The sequence below is a fragment of the Chlorocebus sabaeus genome, chromosome 29 (assembly GCF_047675955.1).
Source record: "Chlorocebus sabaeus isolate Y175 chromosome 29, mChlSab1.0.hap1, whole genome shotgun sequence".
Taxonomy (NCBI): domain Eukaryota; kingdom Metazoa; phylum Chordata; class Mammalia; order Primates; family Cercopithecidae; genus Chlorocebus; species Chlorocebus sabaeus.
Window position 1 is genome coordinate 3,941,403 of NC_132932.1, and position 22,451 is coordinate 3,963,853.

Here is a 22,451-nt window from a genome sequence, read left to right on the forward strand (position 1 = left end):
CACTAGGAATATAGAGTATAAAATCTCTTAAAAATTATTCTTAGTGTGCACCAAAGTTATTTATTACTGTTTTTTTGAGATGGAGTCTTGCTGTGTCGCCCAGGCTGGAGTGCAGTGGCAGCATCTTGTCCCACTGCAACCTCCACCTCCTGGGTTCAAGTGGTTCTGCCTTGGCCTCCCAAATAGCTGGAATTGCAGGTGCACGCCACCACACCTGGCTAATTTTTGTGTCTTTAGTAGAGACAGGGTTTCACCACATTGACCAGCCTGGTCTTGAACTCCTGACCTCAAGTGATCCGCCCACCTTGGCCTCCCAAAGTGCCGGGATTACAGGTGTGAGCCACTGAGCCCAGCCTCATGTGCACCCAAGTTAAAATGTCTGAGAAAGAGGACGAAAAATTTTACAGTTTTAGGGCTGGGTGTGGTGGCTGACGCCTGTAATCCTAGCACTTTGGGAGGCCGAGGCTGGTGGATCACTTGATCAGGAGATCGAGACCATCCTGGCTAACACGGTGAAACCCCATCTCTACTAAAAATACACACAAAAAATTAGCCAGGCGTGGTGGCATGCGCCTGTAGTCCCACTGTAGTCCCAGCTACTCTGGAGGCTGAGGCAGGAGAATCGCTTGAACTCGGAGGCAGAGGTTGCAGTGAACCGAGATCGTGCCATTGCCCTCCAGCCTGGGCTACACAGTGAGACTTTTTTCTCACTGTGTCTCAAAAAAAAAAGTTTTAAAACATCCCTCCCTATTTTATAGCTAGTGACATAGATTTTTATAGGTTACAATACAAACTATTTCCTTTATTTTGGAAAATGATTTGAGGAAATGATTTTATGTATATTCATGATTTCTGCCTTGAACGTTTTGCTTCTTAGGTTCACAGAATCAACTTGAAACTGTAATTAAAACTAAAAAAGTAAAGCAAAACTGTCAGGAATATTACATGACACTTTAAAAGATTTCTTCACAAGTTTAATATATTCACAAGGTACAAACTTGAAAGTTACAAAAAAGGCATAGAGTGAAAAGTCTATCCCTAGTCACTCATTTTTGCTCCAGCTGCTCACTTGTGCAAAGTAAGCAATAGTGTTGCCAGTGTCTTGTGTCTTTCCAGAGACTATGTAGAAGCAAATAATTTTTTATTTAAAAATTATGTTTATATTTGAATAGGTGATACATATAGATGGCAAGAAAATTCAAAAGCGCAGGCAGTGAAAATTTTCTTCGCTTAGCCACAGCTCCCCAGTTTCTGTTTCCCTCTGCAGTCATTGTTTCTTATATATCCTTCTGGATGTTGTCTATAAATATGGAGGCATTATTAGTGTACAGCATGGTGGTTTTTTTTTTTTTTTTTTTTTTTTTTTTTTTCCCCGAGACAGAGTCTCGCTCTGTCGCCCAGGCTGGAGTGCAGTGGCCGGATCTCAGCTCACTGCAAGCTCCGCCTCCCGGGTTCACGCCATTCTCCTGCCTCAGCTTCCCGAGTAGCTGGGACTACAGGCGCCCACCACTTCGCCCGGCTAATTTTTTGTATTTTTTAGTGGAGACGGGGTTTCACCGTGTTAGCCAGGATGGTCTCGATCTCCTGACCTCGTGATCCGCCCGTCTCGGCCTCCCAAAGTGCTGGGATTACAGGCTTGAGCCACCGCGCCCGGCCCAGCATGGTGATTTTTATGAGCCATCCCAAGTGTAGTATTTATTAGAATAGTGCATTAAAATGATAAAATTAATCATACATAGAAAGTTATTGCAAAGTTTGGAAAAGATTGAGTAAAGTAGCCATTGTACTACATGGGTTTAAAAATTTCAAACAACACAGGTGTGCACTTCTTAAACTCTCTTCTTCATGGAATATTATAATCTTAGTATAAATAAGTAGGAAGATATGAAACAAGAATATAGAAATTAAGCTGAGGACATTTTGTTTCCAGGATCTGGGAAAGAAACAAGTTCATGAACTCAAAAGTGATTGCAGAGCATCTATGTGCTGTAGGAAATAGTTAAGTTGGTTTGAAGCAAAGCCCTTCGTGGGCAGAAAAGCCTCCAGAGCTCCAGATGTCGCTGTGGTTCCGCGATGAGAGAGGGCGTGCGTCTCTGTGGTTATAAAGTTGGGGGTGGAGTGGCCGGGAGATGATGGCTGATGAAGAGGAAGAAGTCAAGCCGATCTTGCAGAAATTGCAGGTAGGGCCTTAGATTAAAATCTGTATGTGTTTTTGTTACTCCGAATGAAGCAGGGAGTCCAGTTTATGTAGTGCCCGCGAATTCTCCGGCACACACGCGAAGCTGCGTGCGTCTGTGCGGTTACTATAACAACCCTCGAGGGTGCAGCCGCAGCCAGCGAGGGAGCCTCCCAGTGTGTTGGAACCTCCTGCTGTCTACTTGACTACGGTTAATTTCAGTCCTGTATGGAAGAGGATTTGTTGCTCCTAACTATTCATGTACATTTTTAGAGAGGACGTTGTTTTCTCGATTCATCCATAACGAATAGCATATACATGTGTATGGCAGATCTGCATGAACTATTATCACATGTTGTTTTGATCCCTACAAAAGCCATTTAACACCTTTCTGCTTTGAATTTGGCAACAATCACACTGATGACCTGCACTGCAAGTGTCCTGGTTACTCCCCTTAGGATTTCAGTTTTGATTTCTTTCAACATGTGTAGTTCCACTTTGGGGTCTGATGCAGAGGGGTCCAGACTCCACGTAGTCGACAGATGACTGTGCTTCTGAGTAAGACTAGGCTTTTGGGCTTGGTAGGAAGGCGTTAACTAATTGCTTGGCTCTTTGCCTTTAAGGACCCACCATTTTCCTTAAACCTCAGGAACTCAGTTCTTCGTTCTAAGACAGCCTGTAACTTAAATATTAGAACTATGACAGGCTTGTAACTTGCCTAAAGGTGTTTAACGCACAAATTTAAATATTGGTGAAAGTTCTTCGTTCTTGAGTAGATTAAAATAGTAACTAACACTTTTTAGTGTTCCAACTGATTTGGATTAACTTCATTTTATTCCCTAATTGTGACTGACTGAAATCAGAGAATCAATTCTGGTTCTATATTAGAAACATTATTGGTGTATATACGTTTGTATATGTACAGAAAAGAATCTGAAAAGGTATACAAATCAGTGGTTATCACTGAGGTTGTTTGGGGGAATTTTTTACTTTCTGTTTTTTACATGTATCTATTTGAATTTTAACAACTTGCATGTATTGATTTTGCCATGAGAAAATACGTTTCTAAAAACGTTCAGTCCAGGGGAAAACAAAACCAAACAATAAAACCAAACAAGTTCTTGAATGTTTGCTTTAACAACTAAAACCAATCAATAAGCCCCCCCTCTAAAACTCTTAATTTGCAGCCATGTTGATTTCAGGACGAAAGGAAATTGGTTGTAATTTTTTATGAGAATTGTCTTTTCCTAGGTTCATTTGTGGTAAATGTCCTAAGCAGCTTGGGAGAGGATACTTCGGTTATGTTGGGGTGGGGTCGGTGCAGGAATGGAATAAAGGAGTGAAGTAGAGAAGAGGAAAAGGATTAGATAATGGTGTTGCTGTTCATGGAGATGGTGGTAAACTTTGATTTCATTGTTATAGACATTTTAGTGTAAAAGGAATGTATAAAAGGATATTTCTCAAAGTGTGTTTTACAGTTTCGTTACAATCATCTGGGGTGCCTGTTAAAAATGTAGAATTTTGAGTTCTGCTAAACTGTTAAAATCAGAGTCTCTGCAGGCTGGGTCTTGGATATAATACAATAAAATTTGAAAAGCATTACTGCAGAGGGTGCTAGTCTGTTCTCTTCATTCTGGATAGGATTTTAAATTAAGTATAGCACATATGCATTTGTTAGAACAGGGGTAGTTAGTTAGTTAATTCAATCAAGTATAGTGAATGAGAGCCTATTATATCCCAAGTCCTGTTCTGGTGCTCAGGTGTAGCTTGAAACAAAACAGAATAAAGTCCTTTCCATCCTGGAGGTTACATTTCAATGATGGAGGCAGACAATAGACAATTAATGATAGGCCACATGATTTTAAATAAGTATGAAGAAAAATAAGAGTATGATTTAACAGTAGATGAGAGAAGGAAGATATTCATTTGGTTTGAGTAATTAGGGAAAACCTCTCTGGAATTGATATTTGATCTAAGATCTAAATGATGATGAGGAATAAGTTATGCAGAGATCTGGAGAAAGTGTCCAGGCATAAGGAAAAGCATGTGTAAGGGCTTCCGGGTGGGCTGAGCTTGATGGGTTTGAGAAACTGCACGAAGGCCACTCTGGCTTGAGTATCGTAGGAGAGAGAGTGCTGAGAAGTGAAGTTTGTGTCAGGATGGGTGGTGGTAGGTCAGCTCATACAGTCTTCTAGGCCATGATAAGGACTTGAATTTTATTCTGTCTGCAATGGGAAACTATTTGAAGGTTTGTGATACGATGTACATTTTTTATAAGATCACTCCCACTACAGTGAGGAGAATGAGAGAGAACAGAAACAAGATGACTGGTTAAGAAGCTCTTGCATTCCGGGCAAGTAATGAAGCTGATGTAATCCAGGAGTGGTCATAGTGGGACGGAGTCAGGTGGATGAATTCAGGATATGTTGTGAAGACCGTTGATTAGACGCGATGGGAAGTGATTATATATTTCTGCTGCTATCTGTTCAGTTTCAGGAAAGAATAGGGTATCTCTTGTCCAAAATACTTAGGACTAGAAGTTTTTTGGATTTCAGATCTTTTTGCATTTTGGAGTATCTGCATATACATAATGAGATAACTTGGGGATGGGGCCCAAATCTAAATATGAAACTTGGTGACTTATGCCTGTAGTTCTAGCATTTCGGAAGGCTGAGGTGGGGGGATTGCTTGAAATCAGGAGTTTGAGACCAGCCTGGGTAACCTACAAGGCTATCTCTCTTTTTTTTTTTTTTTTTTTTTTTGAGACTCTGTTGCCAGGCTGGAGTGCAGTGGCGCGATCTCGGCTCACTGCAGCCTCTGCCTCCCAGATTCAAGCGATTCCCCTGCCTTAGCCTCCCAAGTAGGTGGGACTACAGGTGTGCGCCACCATGCCTGGCTAATTTTTGCATTTTTAGTAGAGACTGGGTTTCACCATGTTGACCGGGATGGTTTCGATCTCTTCGTGATCCGTCTGCCTCGGCCTACCAAAGTGCTGGGATTACAGGCGTGAACCACCGTGCCTGGTGACCCTGTCTTTTAAAAAAGAAAAAAAAAATGGTTTCATTTACACTTTATACACATAGGCTGAAAGTAATTTGCTTCAATATTTTTAATGATTTTGTGCCTGAAACAATGCTTTGACTGCATTTTGACTGTGTATCAGGTGTGGAATATTCTACTTGTGGTGTCAGCATTTCAAAAGTTTCGGATTTTGGAGGATTTCAGATTTTTGGATTAGGGATGCTTGACCTGTAGTGGAAAAGCTTTGCCTCATCTGACAGGAAGACTCAGAGGCATTTAAGAGGAAAGAGAATATTTACTTGTAAAAGATCCAAGACACCCAGAAGATGACTTGACAAAAAATTCGAACTAAACAAAACCACAATAAGCATTTAAAACAACAAAACGCTGCAAAAATACCACAGTTACCAAGTTCAAATTGGGATGTTTGTGGTGGAAAACAATGACTCTCTAACATGTTTGTTATATTCACAAAGGTTGTATTGTATTTCCAGATATCAGCATATGAAAAATCAGCGATAAAATGGTCTTAGTTGAGAAGTCCAACTTTAAGGGTAAATTTCAGAGTGTGACTCTTTGAGGACCAGGACCATATAGAATGATCTTACTAACTTTTGGTTTATCTTAAGTTGCAGTGTTCCCCTCCTCATGACTGTGGTATGTGAAGTGTTTAGTCATATTAGAAGCCCTGCTGGGGCAGGGAGAGAAAACGGTCATCACAGTACAGACACTGGCATGGGACAACATGGGACCATGAGAGCTGGCCTGGGGTACTGGCTGCTTTTCCTCATGATTTGTGGCATTTTAGTAAATCTGTCCACTTGCCTATTGTGCCATTCCTAGGTGAGATAAGAGAATTGGTCTTTCTAGACCAAGAGACGGTATGGCTAGCCAATTTCAAGTTTCCCTGTCCAGTGCTCTCTCCACTTAATGGTTCCATTGTCATACTTTTTAGGAACTAGTGGATCAGCTCTATTCATTTCGAGACTGCTATTTTGAGACACATAGTGTTGAGGATGCTGGGAGGAAGCAACAGGATGTGCGGAAGGAGATGGAGAAGACCCTACAGCAGATGGAAGAAGTAGTGGGTATGAGCCCTAGAGACTGTACAACCCCCCATCCTTCAGTGAAATGTGATCGACCTTTACTCCCTCCTCGTAGACTCTTTGGTATCCTATCTGTTACTGCTATAGGGTAGTATAATGTAATATTACTTCTCAGGGCCCCTGTGCAACTTTTCATTCCCTAAGCTACTTTTTCTAAAATTTGATTATAGCAAATGGCATGAAATGAAAGCGCATACTTACTGGAACTATTGCAGTAATTTGACTTTCTGCCTCTACTTTCTTTTACTTTCAAATCCACTCATATAACACGATGGCCATGGTCATCTTCCTAAATCATTACTTCATGCATTTAACCTGATCCTCTTGTCTGCCTTTTTGCTCAGGTATCTTTAAAGATTCCTGCTATTGACTCGCTGAAGTCTAAACCCCTTAACCTGGTATTTAAGTGTCCATTGTTTTACTCTGTTTTCTAACCTTATCGCTGACTAGTTACTTGTAGAGGAACTTTCTGTTTCATCCAGGTTGAACCATTTATTCTCCTTTGAACATGGCCACATGTACTTTTGATTCTGTGTCTTTGTTTATGTCATTTTCTAATCTGGAGGGTCTTTTCTTTCTCTCTCTCTTTTGTTTTAATGATAGCTATTTGTCCTGACTCCTCTTGACTTGTTAAAGCCCATTCATTGGGCTAATGCTGTATGCTCTTTTTCGTGGTTTTAATTTTCCATGTTTATGCTTTGTCTTCACCTAGATTATAAATCCCTCTAGGAAGATTAGCAACCAAGCTGATCCTTGTAGATAGGGGCCCAAAAAACAGATGGCAGAAGCTCTAGAAATAGTGCTTTCTTTGTTGCCCAATTAGCTAATATAGCACTCTGCTTATGGTGAGGTTTTAATAAATGGTTTGTTGATAAATATTTTCCTCAACTCTTTTTATTCCTAAAACTGACATGGAGTTATTTTTTGAGAGAAAGTGCCCTGGTCTTTAACTGTAAGATTGCTTGTTTTTTTCCCACTTTATCTTTTTTTCTTCCTCTTAGGTTCTGTCCAGGGCAAGGCGCAAGTTCTGATGCTAACTGGGAAAGCACTGAATGTGACTCCTGACTATAGCCCTAAGGCTGAGGAGCTTCTGTCAAAGGCTGTGAAGCTGGAGCCCAAGCTGGTGGAAGCCTGGAACCAGCTGGGTGAGGTGTACTGGAAAAAAGGGGATATTGCAGCTGCCCACACCTGCTTCTCAGGAGCCCTTACCCATGTGAGCTGCCCCCTATCCTTTTGGAAAGCACAGATGGGAAGGATGAATTTCTTTGGTTCTATGAGTTTCCCTAGGACATGAATACCAGAGTAGAACTGAAATTGAACTAGGACAGAATCAGGAGGGAGGAAAGGTCGGAGAGCAGACCTGAATGAGGAAAATAGAGGCAGGGTCCTGGGAAAGGAAGATGATGATGGGATCAGGTTCAGGGGGAGAAAGGAAGTGAAGAAAAGTTAGCAACTAAGCTGATCCTTGTAGATGGGGGTTGAAGATACAGATGGCAGCAAGAATTTAGATGAAAAAATTAAGCCTGGGTGTGGTAGCTTATACTTGTAATCCTAGCACTTTGAGAGGCTGAGGCAGGAGGATCACTGGACCTCAGGAGTTTGAGACCAGCCTAGGCAACATGGTGAGACCTTGTCTCTAAAAAATAATAATAATAATAATAGTAATAATAATAATAAAAATATACATATATATGCCAGATGTGGTGACTCATGCCTGTAATCCCAGCACTTTGGGAGGCCGAGGTGGGCAGATCGTTTGAGGTCACGAGTTTGAGACCAGCCTGGCCAACATGATGAAACCCCACCTCTACCAAATACACAAAAATTAGCTGGGCGTGGTTGCACGTGCCTGTAATCCCAGTTACTCAGGAGGCTGAGGCACAGGAATCACTTGAACCCAGGAGGTGGAGGTTGCTGTGAGCCAAGATCGTGCCACTGCACTCCATCCTGTGTGACAGAGTGAGACCCTATCTCAAAAAGAAAAATATGGCCAGGCGCGGTGGCTCACCCCCGTAATCCCAGCACTTTGGGAGGCTGAGGTGGGCAGATCACTTGGGGTCAGGAGTGCGAGACCAGCCTGGCCAACATGGTGAAACCCTGTCTCTACTAAAAATACCAAAATTAGCCGGGCGTGGTGGTCAATACCTGTAGTCCCAGCTACTTGGGAAGCTGAGACAGGAGAATGACTTGAACTCGGGAGGCAAAGGTTGCAGTGAGCTGAGATTGCGCCATTGCTCTTCAGCCTGGGCGACAGAGCAAGACTTCACCTCAAACCAAACCAAACCAAACCAAACCAAAACAAAAAATTTGAAAAGGTAAAAAATTAGATTTAGAAGATTGAATTCAGAATACATCTGGGAAGGGGAGGTAGAATCGGGAAGATTGAGTATGTGCCTTTTCTATTTGCAGTGCAGGAACAAAGTCTCCTTACAAAACCTATCAATGGTGCTTCGCCAGCTGCAGACTGGCACTGAAGATGAACATTCTCGCCATGTCATGGACAGTGTCCGACAGGCTAAGCTGGCTGTTCAGATGGATGTCCATGATGGCCGCTCCTGGTGTGAGTGCTCTCAAAAGATCTCCAACAGGGTTCTAGAGCAGATGTTTTCAATCAGAGCCACATTTGCAGTCCATCTTTTGAGTCTGCCTCTGAGGTTTAAGCCAGGGCATCTTTGTTTTGAAGACACACGAAAGACGTTTTGGTGAACTGCTTTTCTAGGAACTCTTCGATCTTTTGATCCTAGTTTTCACATAAGCAAGGCAGGGCTTTTGTACGGTCTGTTCAAATTTCAGTTTGGGGTCCTTGTTGCTCTATTGTAGGGGCATTTTGGGTATACTAAGTATCGTGTCATTCTTGATTTGGGTTTCATGTGGGACCTCTCAAATATACTTTCAAGAATGATCAAAATAAGTCATATCTTGAACTTGGACTCTGAGATAATTCGTCACTGTGTTTCTCTTTCAGATATCCTTGGGAATGCATATCTTTCCCTTTACTTCTCTACTGGCCAGAACCCAAAGATCTCCCAGCAAGCCCTCAGTGCCTATGCCCAAGCAGTAAGTACTTACGGTCACCAGGCCAGATGAATAGGCAACAACAGAAACAAAAGCGTTGTTCAGTCTTCTCTGTGGCCCTTTAGCAAGAATCACAGGCAGTGGCAGTGTTTGCTGGCATCTCATTTGTGTGATTTTGCAAAGATGTATCTGCAGAGATGACTGACTTCTTATAACGTGAGCGTGAGGAACCACTTGCATTGTGGTGCGTTGATACTGGATAGCTCCTTAACCTGTCTGGGTTTCTTACACACATACATAACCAAATCACAGAGCTGCCTCAACGTGTTCATCTTTCTTAATGAGAAGAAAGTTATTAAAATAATGCTTATTAATATTTTTGTACATTCATTTTTTTTTTTTTTTGAGACGGAGTCTCGCTCTGTCGCCCAGGCTGGAGTGCAGTGGCCGGATCTCAGCTCACTGTAAGCTCCGCCTCCCAAGTTCACACCATTCTCCTGCCTCAGCCTCCTGAGTAGCTGGGACTACAGGCGCCCGCCACCTCACCCGGCTAGTTTTTTTGTATTTTTTAGTAGAGACGGGGTTTCACCGTGTTAGCCAGGACGGTCTCGATCTCCTGACCTCGTGATCCGCCCATCTCAGCCTCCCAAAGTGCTGGGATTATAGGCTTGAGCCACCGCGCCTGGCCACATTCATTTTAAAGAACAATGAAAACTTATACTTCATTGTAAACTAAGTGCTATTCCCAAATTAACCGTTAGACAATATGGCTCTGGATTTCCCATGGGCTGAAAGAGAAAACAATGTGTAGCTTGTTCTGTGTCATTTCCTAGGAATTAAGTGAATTAGATTATTTAGGTTTTCAAGAAATTTATTTAGGTTTTCAAGCATTTTTATATTGCTAGGCATTTGCATAGGGCTTTCCCTCAGACTTTGTGCCTTTTTTCTCATTATTAGAATTGGCTTCTGACTTCACATTGGTCCTCTGAGCACTTTTTATTTAGCTCTCATATTTATCTTTCCTCTTTTGCTTCTCTTGATACAGAGAATTGCTTTTTAACTTATCATTACTTACTCTGCTCCATGTGGTAGAATAAAGAACACAGCTACTGTACGTTCATGTTTGCAATTCAGGGACTGCCCTTTTAAATTTGTTTTTCTCCCACTCCTGCCACTCTCCCCGCAACTCTAACTTTAAACTGCCTTTTTTCAATCATGGAACTTTTAGAGCAATTATATTTTACGCTGATTTCTTAATTTGGTGAATGTTTACATTTTAAAGAGTAGTATGGTATATTCCTTCAACATTTTATATTTGGCTTCTGCTAAATAGTCGCTTTTTAATCTTTTTTTTTTTTTTGAGAAGGAGTCTCACTCTGCTACCCAGGCTGGAGTGCAGTGGCACGATCTCGGCTCACTGCAACCTCCGTCTCCCAGGTTTAAGTGATTCTCCTGCCTCAGCCTCTTGAGTAGCTGGTATTACAGGCATGTGCCACCATGCCCAGCTAATTTTTGTATTTTTAGTAGAGACAGGGTTTCACCACGTTGGCCAGGATGGTCTCAATCTCTTGACCTCGTGATCTGCCCGCCTCGGCTTTCCAAAGTGCTGGGATTACAGGCGTGAGCCACTGTGCCCGGGCCACATATTTCATTTCTATAAAGATTTATTCTATCTTTGTAATGCTACATGGATAAATTACAATAATATTTTCAAGTCTTACACATACAAAAACACTTATATCCCTAAGGTTTTAGGGACTAAGATACCCACACTTGTTATACAGTAACTGCTTCTGTGGTATAGATTACATTTTGGGAAGGAAGAAACTTCCATTTCTCTAGGAAGAGGAGGTGTAGGACATGTTGGGCATGTCAGTCCTTAACATTGAGACAGGATCCCCTGCTTTTATCCCATTATAGGAGAAGGTTGACAGAAAAGCTTCTAGCAATCCTGACCTTCATTTGAACAGGGCGACGGTAAGACCTTTGGGATATAGTCATCTGAGGGTCAAATAAATAAGACACCTAGGTCTTAGCTTGTGAGGATAACGGAGTGTGCATAGGGACACAGACTGGGTACAGACTGCGAGAGGAAAGCCGTGCTGTTCTATAAACAGCTAGCTCGGTTTGGCTTCAGTATCTGGTGTAGTCACTGGAGGGAAAGGAGAAGGGGCTGAGGAGGTAGAAGAATATGTAGACAATGGGGGCATCTTTTAGAAGACTTCTGAAATGTTAAGTAAATATAAAGGTCAAGTGACCCAATGTATACAACTTAACTATTTTAGAGTTTGGAAATTAGCTTCTTTGAAATGATTCCATCATTGGGATTGTGATCATCTTGACTAGGAAGAAGGATATAAGGCGTTTACCAGCTCTTGGGGCTGTTTATTGTAGCACGGGAAAATAACCAGGAGGGAAAACAGTTTATTTCTCTAGATTCCTGGTCCATGGTGCCATTATTCCCTCGGGATAGTTTGTTTGGATATACTTATAATTGGGATATACTTCTTGTACAGTTGCATAAATATGAAGAGAGTTATGGGGAGGCCCTGGAGGGCTTCTCTCGGGCTGCCGCCCTGGACCCTGCCTGGCCAGAGCCCCGGCAACGAGAGCAACAACTTCTGGAATTTCTGGATAGATTAACCAGCCTCCTTGAGAGTAAGGTAAACATGTCTAAAGGGCTGAATTCTACTTTATTTTTTTATTTTTTTTATTTTGCTGTGGGTCAATAAAATAAGAATAAATAGGTTTAGGAGGTCGTGACCCTATAGAAGTGGGTGGGAGGGAAGGATTAGAATCTCAAGGAAGGCGACTAGTTTCCAGCTTCTTACCTATTTCCTCTTCTTTGCAGGGAAAGGTGAAGACCAAAAAGCTGCAGAGCATGCTGGGAAGCTTGCGCCCAGCCCATCTAGGCCCTTGCAGTGATGGGCACTACCAGTCAGCCTCTGGGCAGAAAGTGACCCTGGAGCTCAAGCCACTGAGTACGCTTCAGCCTGGGGTGAACAGCGGTGCCGTCATCCTGGGAAAGGTGGTGTTTAGCCTTACCACAGAAGAGAAAGTCCCCTTGTGAGTTTCTCTTGGATTTCCCCCGTTTCACCCTTTTGAACTAATTGCTGTCACTTCCTGTTCTTTCCCTGGCGGTTGAAGAGACTGTCAGTGGTCACAGATTTGTGACTTCTGATTTCCTTCTGTGACTGTCCCATGGGCAGATATTGCCTAGGTGATGTTTAACAATCTTTTGATCAGAGGCTTTTGTAGATTCTGTCACTGCCCGTTTTTTATCCCTGAGTTTGGTGCTATGTGGATTCCTATATCCATAGTTGGAATTTGGCAGGACTTTTTTTTTATAAGACAGAAACCTCAAAATTCTTCTGCCCCTTTGCATTTTCATGATCATAGAAGTTGAAGGAGGACAAATTCTTAGTGCTGTTTGTACTTAGGTGTACTTAGGCAGTTCTGAAAAGTGAGCTTTGAGTTATAATTTAAAGTCTGGTTGGGAGATTGTCTTAGATGTCATTCAACAAATATTTGTTGAGTGTGTAGTATATGTGTCATAGGGAGTGAGAAAAAAGAAATGTCAAGGACCCAGGTGTAGGTGCTGCTAGCAGCGGAGGAAATGAATTAAGAATATTTATTTAGAAAAGTTTTGGATCTTGAAAAGTTAGGGTTTAGTGAATGCCACCACTTCCTTGGTCCCTCACTCACTTCCTAATCCCTGGTTGACTGGTTTCCCCTTTCTCTTTTCTACTGAAATTGTTATTTTCCTAGGATCACCATTGTCTTTCTAGGCACTGGATCCAGCAGCTTCTATTGCGTGGTTCCAAAGCATTCTGACTTATCTGTAACTATTGCCTTTCACAGTTGCCTTCTGTTCCATCTAAACAGAAATACTGACAATTCCCATTATATGGCCCAGCTTTCTCCATGGCGTTTTCTAGGGGTTTGTGTGTTTGATGAGTTGAAGGGCAAAAAGGTAGCTGAGAACAGTTTAGTTACCTAGAGCAAATCCTAGAGCTGAGAAGAATTAGAAAGGGATATAGACAAAGGTAGGTTTTAGAAGACCTTGAGAACAAACAGATATTTTGCCACTCCTTGGTTTCTCTTTTTCTGCCCAGCTTTTAAATCTTAGATTCCCAGGACTCTATTTTTGTTTTTTTCCTTTTTTTCTCTTTATACCAGGATGGCCTATAGTTGCCAACTTTGATCACTTGTCAGTGGTTGCCTGACATACTGTGTAGAAGGATTCCGAGGCTTTGACTGGATTCATCAGGAGAGTGCTTTGCTTGATTGCAGTGTTTCTTGTGAATTCAGGTGTGTCGCGTGATGGCATGAGTGTGATTCTTCTCCATCCTGTCGATAGGTCATCTTGCCTTGTGATGTCATGTAAACCCAAGGCTTTGGCAGCCTCCTATATGCTCACAGGTGTATCTCCAGCCCAAGCTTCATTTCCAAGTGTTGGATCCCTGTAACCAACTGCCTCTGGGTTCCAATAAGAAATCTCTAACTCAGTATTTCAGTATTACTCACCTAAATCTTTCTCTGTAAACCTGCTTCTCCTCCCTGGATTCCTCATGAATGAATGGTATCACCTCTCAGTCACTTGATTAAGACTTTTGGAAGAATAGGCTTCTCCATTCTCCAAAAATATTTGCCTTTTTTCTTCTATAGACTTGACTTCTCTGTGTTTACCACCTTAATTCACCCCTTTATCACTTCTCCACATAGGTCTCCCTGATTCTCTGGTTTCCTCCAGTGTTCCGCAGTGCTGCCAGAGAAATGTTTCTTAGATATAAATCTGACCATTGCTACTTCTTCTTTAAGATTCCTTGCTGGTACTATATGTAGCTTTTGGGATAAAGTGTGAACTACTTAGCTTAGCATACAAAGTCCTTCATGATTTGCTTCCTACTTCTCTTTCCATTATCTTCTGTCTCTTTCCCACCTGTGCCTTTTGTTTCAACCAGGGAACAATTTTGTTGGTTTTAGAACAGCTGTTTTCACGCCTCTGTGTCTTGCGTACAGTTACTCTGCCTGGATAATCTCTGGCTTCTTCTTGACATGGCTAACATCCTCTTCTGCCTCTAACGTTTTGTTTTAAAAATTTTTAAACATACAGCTAAGTTGAAAGAATTTTACAATGAACATTTGTGTTCTCAATCACTTATATTCTTCCATTAACATTTTATTTTACTTAGTTTATTACGTATCGGTCTGTTTATCCTGCTATCAGAGTAAATTGCAGAGATCAATATACTTTACATACTTTAGCATGCAGTCATTAACTGAGTTCAGTATTTCAATTTTTTCTTTTTATGTAAAATTTACATACAATGAAATGTACAATTTTAAGTGTACATTTCATAGCTTTCAACAAATGGAAAATATCTGTATAACCCAAACAGAGATCATTACCACCATTCTGGGAAGTTCCCTCATGTTCCCTCCAAGGCAATCTCTGTTCCTGTCCCCTCAGAGGTTTTTAAAATTTTTACTGAGGATTAATTTTTCTATTTTAAACCAGCTAGTTTTTTACCCTTTAAGATTCACTTCGAGCATCACCTCTTCCAGGAAATCTTTCCTGCTTTCCAGTTTTGATTTAGATAGTTCTCCTCTGGGCTCCCACAGTCCAATCTGTGGCTTCACTGAATTCAGCACAAGGGAAAAGCTATTCTAGCACCCATCACACTTTACTGTAAGTGATGACTTCATTGTTTGACTCCTGCTAGACTATAGGTCATTCATAGCTGATTGGTATCTTACTGCTAAACACAATGCTTGGCACATATGTAATGTTTGGTGAAAGTTTGTGGAATTAAACTACACAGACAGTGATGGTTAGAGGCTTTGGTTAAGAGCATGATAGTTGGCCGGGCGCGGTGGCTCACACCTATAATACCAGCACTTTGGGAGGCCGAGACGGGCAGATCACGAGGTCAGGAGATTGAGACCATCCTTGCTAACACAGTGAAACCCCGTCTCTACTAAAAATACAAAACAACAACAACAACAACAACAAGAAAACTAACTGGGCTTAGTGGCGGGCGCCTGTAGTCCCAGCTACTCAGGAGGCTGAGGCAGGAGAATGGCGTGAACCCGGGAGGCGGAGCTTGCAGTGAGCCGAGATCGCGCCACTGCACTCCAGCCTGGGCGACTGAGCAAGACGGCGTCTCCAAAAAAAAAAAAAAAAAAAAAAGAGTATGATAGTTAAATTGATAGATCAGGAATAATGTTCCAACTGTAACATTTTGGTCTAGTTCTTCATTAATATTTGTTGAATGACTTCAGTGTGCTTTGTCCTAAGTTCTTAGCAAAGTGACAGATTGATGAGTTTCAGAAAAATGAAGACTCAGATGTACAAAGTGGAGGATGGTACCTCTCATAGGTTTTCTGAGTAACTGAGAAAAAGCATTTGTTTATTTTGTTAGTATTTTATTTTTAAACTTTAATTAAATTAAATTTTATATTTTATTTTAATTACCTGTCACTGACTTTAAGTCCAGTATTTTGCTAGTATTTTTAAACCACTCTTTCTGCTCTTCTTTCCTACCTGCATACCTTTTTGTTGTCCTCTCTCCTAATCTATCTTTACCTGGCAGTACATTTGGCCTGGTAGATTCAGATGGACCTTGCTATGCAGTGATGGTGTACAATATAGTGCAGAGCTGGGGAGTGCTCATTGGAGACTCTGTAGCCATCCCTGAGCCTAACCTGCGTCTTCACCAAATTCAGCACAAAGGAAAGGTGAGCGATGGCGAGGATTCTCTTCCAACTCATAGGCTGTAAAAGTAGAACCAAGCTTATCTTTTTATAAAAGATATAGAAATAATTATATGTGAGTATGTGTGTAGGTTATGTGCATATATATTTGTGTGTATATGTTATATATATTGTTTTTTACTAAAAAGGTAAACTGGTAAGCAAAAAAATAAAAAAATGGAGTGAAATATTATCCCTCAGGTATTATATTATCACTCAGATGTTACTACTTTTTAACTGTTACTGTTAACAGTTTGGTGTATATACCTGAAGTCTTTTTTCTTTTCATAAATATATACACATATATTTATATCTATATTTTAAATCGTGAGTGGGATATTATATGCAAATGTTAGTGAATGTTTCCTATGTTTTTATATATTTCACACATTGAGTAGACAGAGGGTGATGAAGATGGTAATGATAGTTAACATTTATTTAACACTTGAGTGCCAGACACTGTGCTAAGAGTTTTTATTGCCTGCCTTGCCCCATTCAATTCTTACAAAAACCTTATGAATGTAGATATTTAACCACTGTTTAACCATTTAGATCAGGGGTTGGCAAAGCCCATGGGCCAAATCTGGTTCACTGCCTGTTTTTATTAAGAATGGTTTTTAGGCTGGGCATGGTGGCTCATGCCTAAAATCCCAGCACTTCTCGAAGGCCGAGGTGGGAGGATCACTTGAGCCCAGGAGTTTAAGACCAACCTGGGCAACACATAGTGAGACCCTGTCTCTACAAAAAGATGTTTAAAAACTTAGCCAGGTATTGCAGCATATGCCTGTAGTCCCAGCTACTGAGGAGGTTGAAGTCAGAGAACCACTTTATCTCAGGAGTTTGAGGCTACAGTAAGCCATCATTGTCTCATTGCATGCCAGCCCGGGTGATAGAGAAAGTCTTTGCCAAAAAAAAAAAGAAAGAAAAAGAAAAAGAGAATGGTTTCTGTGTTCTTAAATGAAAAAATTGACAGAAGCGTAATATTTTGTGATGTGTGAAAATTACAGGAAATTCAGATTTCAGTGTCCACAAATAAAGCTTTATTGGAACACAGCCACACTCATTTGCTTACTATTGTCTGTGGCTGTTTTTGCACTGTGGTGTCAGAGGTGACTTGTTCTGTAACAGAGACCATTTGACCTACAAAGCCTAAAATATTTACTATCTGGCCCTTTACAGAAAGACTTTGATGACCTCAGATCTAGATTAGTACTTTTATAATAGAAAAAGAATTAGAAACACAGTGAGGATTTTTATATCTTTGCTTGTATCTATGATTATTTCCTTAAATGAATTTCTAATGCAGAATCCTGGGTCCAAAGGGTATGCAGAATTCGGATGCTTTTGATACATATTGCCAAATATTTCTTTGGAAAATTGTACTAGTTAGTTGTCACTACCAACAGGGATGTAAATAAGTGTTTCTCTAGTTTTTTTCTCAACTCTGGTTGGAAACTTTTGAAAAGTTGTTTTCTAATTTTACATGAAATATATAGTATGAATATTATTTTAATTTGTATTTCTTGTTTAAATTGCCATTTTTTTGTGTCACTTGTTGATATTTCTGTGAAGACTTAAAAAAATTGGTTTATGAGAACTTTTAAATTTACTTGGACTTAGAAGAGCCTGCCTCTCATTGCCATATTTTTTGGATGAAGATTATTTAACATGTTTTACAACTTAAAATACACTTGAACTGATAAAGTGAGCTGATATCCTTTTTGTGATTAGGAAAACGGCTATATTCTGTTACATATTCTATTTCCTCCTCTTGATATAAAAAAGAGAAGTAACTTTAATTTGTATTTGGTGGATTAAATTAGGACCTTATAAACATTTGAACTGAGATTTTCTCAGGATTCCCACTGGCTCTGGCTGGCTATGTGTGTCCAGTTAATTATCAGGAAACACCGTGGGAAAAGGCAGATTCTGTGCGAGTTGGTTGCATTCTTTGTTAGGCAGTGCCAGGAACTTGCCTTTTATGAATCAAAGAGCTGTCTTATTCTTGTAGTGGCACTGCATGACCTTACATGCTCCATGTTTTCCTTCTGAAGATTGAAAACTTTGGGAAAATTTCATCCCCTTTGTTAGCTCAGTTTTGTCTGATGTGAGATGAAAGTAGAGGGGGTATGCAATGGGGGAGGTGGTGCAGAAAGTTGCAAGTGGTGTATCCCCATGCTAGAGCTTTTTCCATCCTGGAATCTGTAATGAACCTTTGTCTATCTTTTCTAGGACTATTCCTTTTCCAGTGTTCGAGTGGAGACGCCCCTCCTGCTGGTGGTGAATGGGAAGCCTCAGGGATCCAGCAGCCAGGCTGTTGCTACAGTGGCATCGCGACCACAGTGTGAATGACCTTCTTTGACTTGCATGCTCAACAGGGACTGGAGGAGAGGGGACAAGGCCCTGTGCAGTTGGTCCAGCCACATCCAGTGATTCAGCAGGAATGGGAGGAATGTTTTAAATGAACTTTCCTTTTCCCTGCCTCTATTACACTTTGTATCTCTTCTCTCTCCTCTGTCCTCATCATGTTCCAGCTCTCTCCAGGGCCACCTACTCTTCTGGCATATCTCTCCTGTCTCTTCCACTGCTCTCTATGTTTTAAGCAAAGAGCATGGAATTGGTAGAAGTCTTGGGATCTTGCCATGGGACAGAGTCCCCAAGGTTCCTGTTGTTGCCTCCGTCCTAAGCCTCGTATGTATATATCAGTTCAGTATTTATTGCTAAAGGAGGGGGCTTGATTTTATAATGGCTTTGTTTTTAGCTATTTTTATTGTTATTTTTAAAATTTAGGTTCTTCCTCTTCTTTGGGGCTGGAACAGAATAAACTTGTTTGGAAAAAAAAAAATACCATGTAGTTTGGCCTGCTTTATTCTCCCTAGGCTTGTAGTCTTGGTTTTAGGATCACTTCAATTTATGGGAGTAATAATCCCATTTTTTTCTTTATACAAAGTAGTTTATTTCTCTCCCAGTTAAAAGAATTCCGACAATAGACAGCCCAGGGCAGGAATGGCAACTCCACAAAGTTGCTAGAGACCGGCTTTCTTCCATTTTCCCATTCTGTCATTCTCTAGGGGTGGTCTTCACTGTGGTCCAAGATGACAGAACAATACTGTTCTAATAGTGTTACTAGGCTGAAGGATCAGAGAGAGTTAGATAGATATTCAGTTTCTTTAGAGTCTAGTGACATGTTTTATAACAGTTTATCATAATATCCTTGTGGTAAAATGGAGAAATGTGAGTGAGGATTAATAACCAATTGAATTGGCCAGGTACGGTGGCTCACGCCTGTAATCCCAGCACTTTGGGAGTCTGAGGTGGGTGGATCACGAGGTCAGGAGTTCAAGACCAGCCTGGCCAAGATGGTGAAACTCTGTCTCTACTAAAAATATAAAAATTAGCCAGCGTGGTGGCAGGCATCAGTAATCACAGCTACTGGGGAGGCTGAGGCAGAGAATTGCTTGAACCTGGGAGGTGGAGGTTGCAGTGAGCCAAGATCACGCCACTGCACCCCAGCCTGGGCGACAGAGCAAGACTCCATCTCAAACAACAATAAATAACTGAATGGCTATAATACATAAATGTATACAGATGAATTTAGAAGACTTCTAGTGAAATAACTCAGATCTTTGTTCTTGGTCCAGTACTGTTCAGTTCTTTATCAGTGCCTTGAATTGATGACTCATTAAATTTATAAAGAATGCAGAGGCCTCCTCAGAGAATGGATGATAGTAACCCATTGATGAGAGAAGTTTATCTGTCTATCTATCAGTCTATCTAAGAAGTCATAAAGGCTGAGTCTAATAAGATAAAATTTTCAGTCCATTCTTTTGGTTCAAAAAGGCTTTCTCAGGCATAGCTTTAACATCATGTATGAAAATTACTAAGAATTTTAGTAGATAAGCTAAAGTCAATATGAGTAACCAGTCTGATATAGTTTGCAAAAACACTATTCATGAACTGCACCAAAAAAACCTGTGGTAGCAAGAGACAGTTTTTATTACAAGTACTGTCTGTTATACCACATATGGAGTGTCAATTTAGTTTTGGGTGTCATTTTGAGGCCTACAGTTATAGAAGAGTGATTAGGAGCTTGTGGGGTATAAAAATATCTTGAGAAATGACTGAAAGCAACTAGGGAAGATGGGGATAGTAGTGTGTGTAAGCATTTGAGGCAGTAGAGATGTGGGACCCAAGTACTGTTCCCCTTTTACTCAAGTTCTGAAATGAGTTGACATGTTCTGTGTAGGGCTAGAGAGTAGAAAAATGGCCAGTAAGTGGTAGCCAGAGAGAATCAGTGCATACAAACAAGTAAGTATGCAAAATTTGTACTTATGGTTTCAGGAGTAACTAGAATACCCATAAAATATCCACCTGCCTTAAAAACTAGAACATCATTGATAACTTAGAAGCCCTTGTGTACCTCTCCGTGATCTCATTTGTCTTCACAGCTATATAGTATCTCATTGTATGATTATACCATAATTTATTCACCCTATTGTTAAAGGATATTTGGGTTTCCAGTTTTTTGTTTTTTACTATCAAAGCACTACATTATTAATATTCTTGTAGATGTCTTGATATGTAAGTGCAACAGTTTCTTCTACAGCAATGGTTCTTGAAGAGTGGTTCCCAGAACAGCAGCATCAGCATCCCTTGGGACTTCTTTGAAATGCAAATTCTCAAGCTCCCTACCCAGACTTACTGAATTCAAAACTCTGGGGGAAGAGCCCAGCAATCTGTGTTTAGCAAACCCTCCAGGTGATTCTGATGCACACGAAAATTTGAGAACCACTGTTTAAGAGTATTGACATAGAATGGAATTGCTGGATCATAGAGTATATACATGTTCAGCTTTTTTGAGAAGCACTAAGCATTTCCAAAGTGTTTATATTAGTTTATGTCTCTACTATCAATAGATGAGTCACCCCAATGCTCCCCATCCTCTTCTGTGCTTGGTATTATCTTATGTTTTAGGTATTGCAAATACAGGAGATTTGAGCATTATTTCCTTGTGGCCTTAATTTGCATTTCTCTGATTATTAATGAGCTTGAGCATCTTTTCGTATATTTACAAGCCACTAATATTTTCTCTCGGTATAATGCCTATTTGTGTCTTTGCACACTTCTGTATTGGATGTCAAATTGATTTATATATTCCCTGTACTAATCTTTTGTCATTTTATGTGCTGTGTACAGTTTTATCTTGTTTTTTATTCTATTGGGTCTTTTGCTGAATGGAAGTTCTTAATTTCAATGTCATTGAATTTATTCATCTTTTAAGGTAATACGTTTTGTGTTTTAAGAGGTTCTTAGCTCTCCTAAAGTCATAAGGACATTTTCCCTCTCTTGTTTTATGAAGTTATATCATTTTGTCCTTTTCTTACAGTATGACTTTATGTTATGATGTACGGATATAATTTTTTTCATAATGAGTAAATAGCCCAGCACTTTTTATTAGAGAATCAATCCTTTCCCTAATGATCTTTAAGGCCCAGTCTGTCTTAAACCAACTTTCTATCTCTCTCTCTCTCTCTCCCTACCTATCTTTCTATCCATCCATCCATCCATCCATCCATCCATCCATCCATCCATCCATCCATCCTTCCACCCTTCCACCTACCCCACACACTGATCTTTAAAGCCCAGCCTGTCTTAACCAACTTTCTTGAGTTCTCTATTCTTTTTTTTTTTTTTTTTTTTTTTGAGACAGAGTCTCACTCTGTCACCCAGGCTGGAGTGCAGTGGCGCAATCATAGCTCACTGTGCCTCGACCTCCCAGGCTCAAGCAATCCTCTCACCTCAGCCTCCCAAGTTGTTGGGACTACAGGCATGTGCCACTATCCCTGACTAATTTTTTTAAAAGATATTTTTTGTAGAGATGGGATCTCACCATGTTGCTCAGGCTAGTCTGGAACTCCTGAACTCAAGTGATCCTCCAGACTCGGCCTCCCACAGTGCTGGGATTATAGGCATGAGCCACCATGCCTGGGCCTCTTCTGATCTGTTCTGCTCTGTTTATTTTTATGCAAGTACTATATTGCCTTATCGTTTTATAAGAAGTCAGTATCTTTGGGAGGCCGAGGTAGGTGGATCACCTGAGGTCGGAAGTTTGAGAGCAGCCTGACCAACATGGAGAAACCCCGTCTCTACTAAAAATACAAAATTAGCCTGGTGTGGCGGTGCATGCCTGTAATCCCAGCTACTCAGGAGGCTGAGGTAGGAGAATTGCTTGAACCCAGGAGGCAGAGGTTGCAGTGAGCCGAGATCACACCATTGCACTCCAGCCTGGGCAACAAAGAGTGAAACTCTGTCTCAAAAAAAGAGAAAAAAAAAGTCAGTATCTAATCAGACAAGTTTTTTTATGTTGTTCTTCACAA

The 22,451-nt window shown here is 40.8% G+C and overlaps 1 protein-coding gene across 2 annotated transcripts; it reads left to right on the top strand.

Annotated features, from left to right (window-relative positions):
- Positions 1-2,085: 2,085 nt before the first annotated feature.
- TTC5 (tetratricopeptide repeat domain 5) lies at positions 2,086-18,919 on the top strand. 2 transcript variants are annotated; one of them, XM_007990632.3, is made up of 10 exons: positions 2,086-2,180; positions 6,153-6,285; positions 7,305-7,516; positions 8,713-8,863; positions 9,269-9,360; positions 11,239-11,295; positions 11,835-11,981; positions 12,170-12,384; positions 15,915-16,059; positions 18,307-18,919. In XM_007990632.3, the coding sequence occupies exons 1-10, from the start codon at positions 2,130-2,132 to the stop codon at positions 18,424-18,426; spliced, it is 1,323 nt and encodes a 440-aa protein (XP_007988823.3). In that variant the 5' UTR covers positions 2,086-2,129; the 3' UTR covers positions 18,427-18,919. The 2 variants fall into 2 exon arrangements, with proteins under 2 accessions (XP_007988823.3, XP_037843556.2); XM_037987628.2 differs by lacking the exon at positions 15,915-16,059.
- The last annotated feature ends 3,532 nt before the right edge of the window (positions 18,920-22,451 follow it).

Excerpts from the sequence above, each read along its gene's own strand:
- TTC5 (XM_007990632.3), top strand. The coding sequence starts at position 2,130 with ATGATGGCTGATGAAGAGGAAGAAGTCAAGCCGATCTTGCAGAAATTG. Across the intron at positions 11,982-12,169 it reads CCAGCCTCCTTGAGAGTAAG|GGAAAGGTGAAGACCAAAAA; the intron begins GTAAACATGTCT and ends TCTTCTTTGCAG. Across the intron at positions 12,385-15,914 it reads ACAGAAGAGAAAGTCCCCTT|TACATTTGGCCTGGTAGATT; the intron begins GTGAGTTTCTCT and ends TTTACCTGGCAG.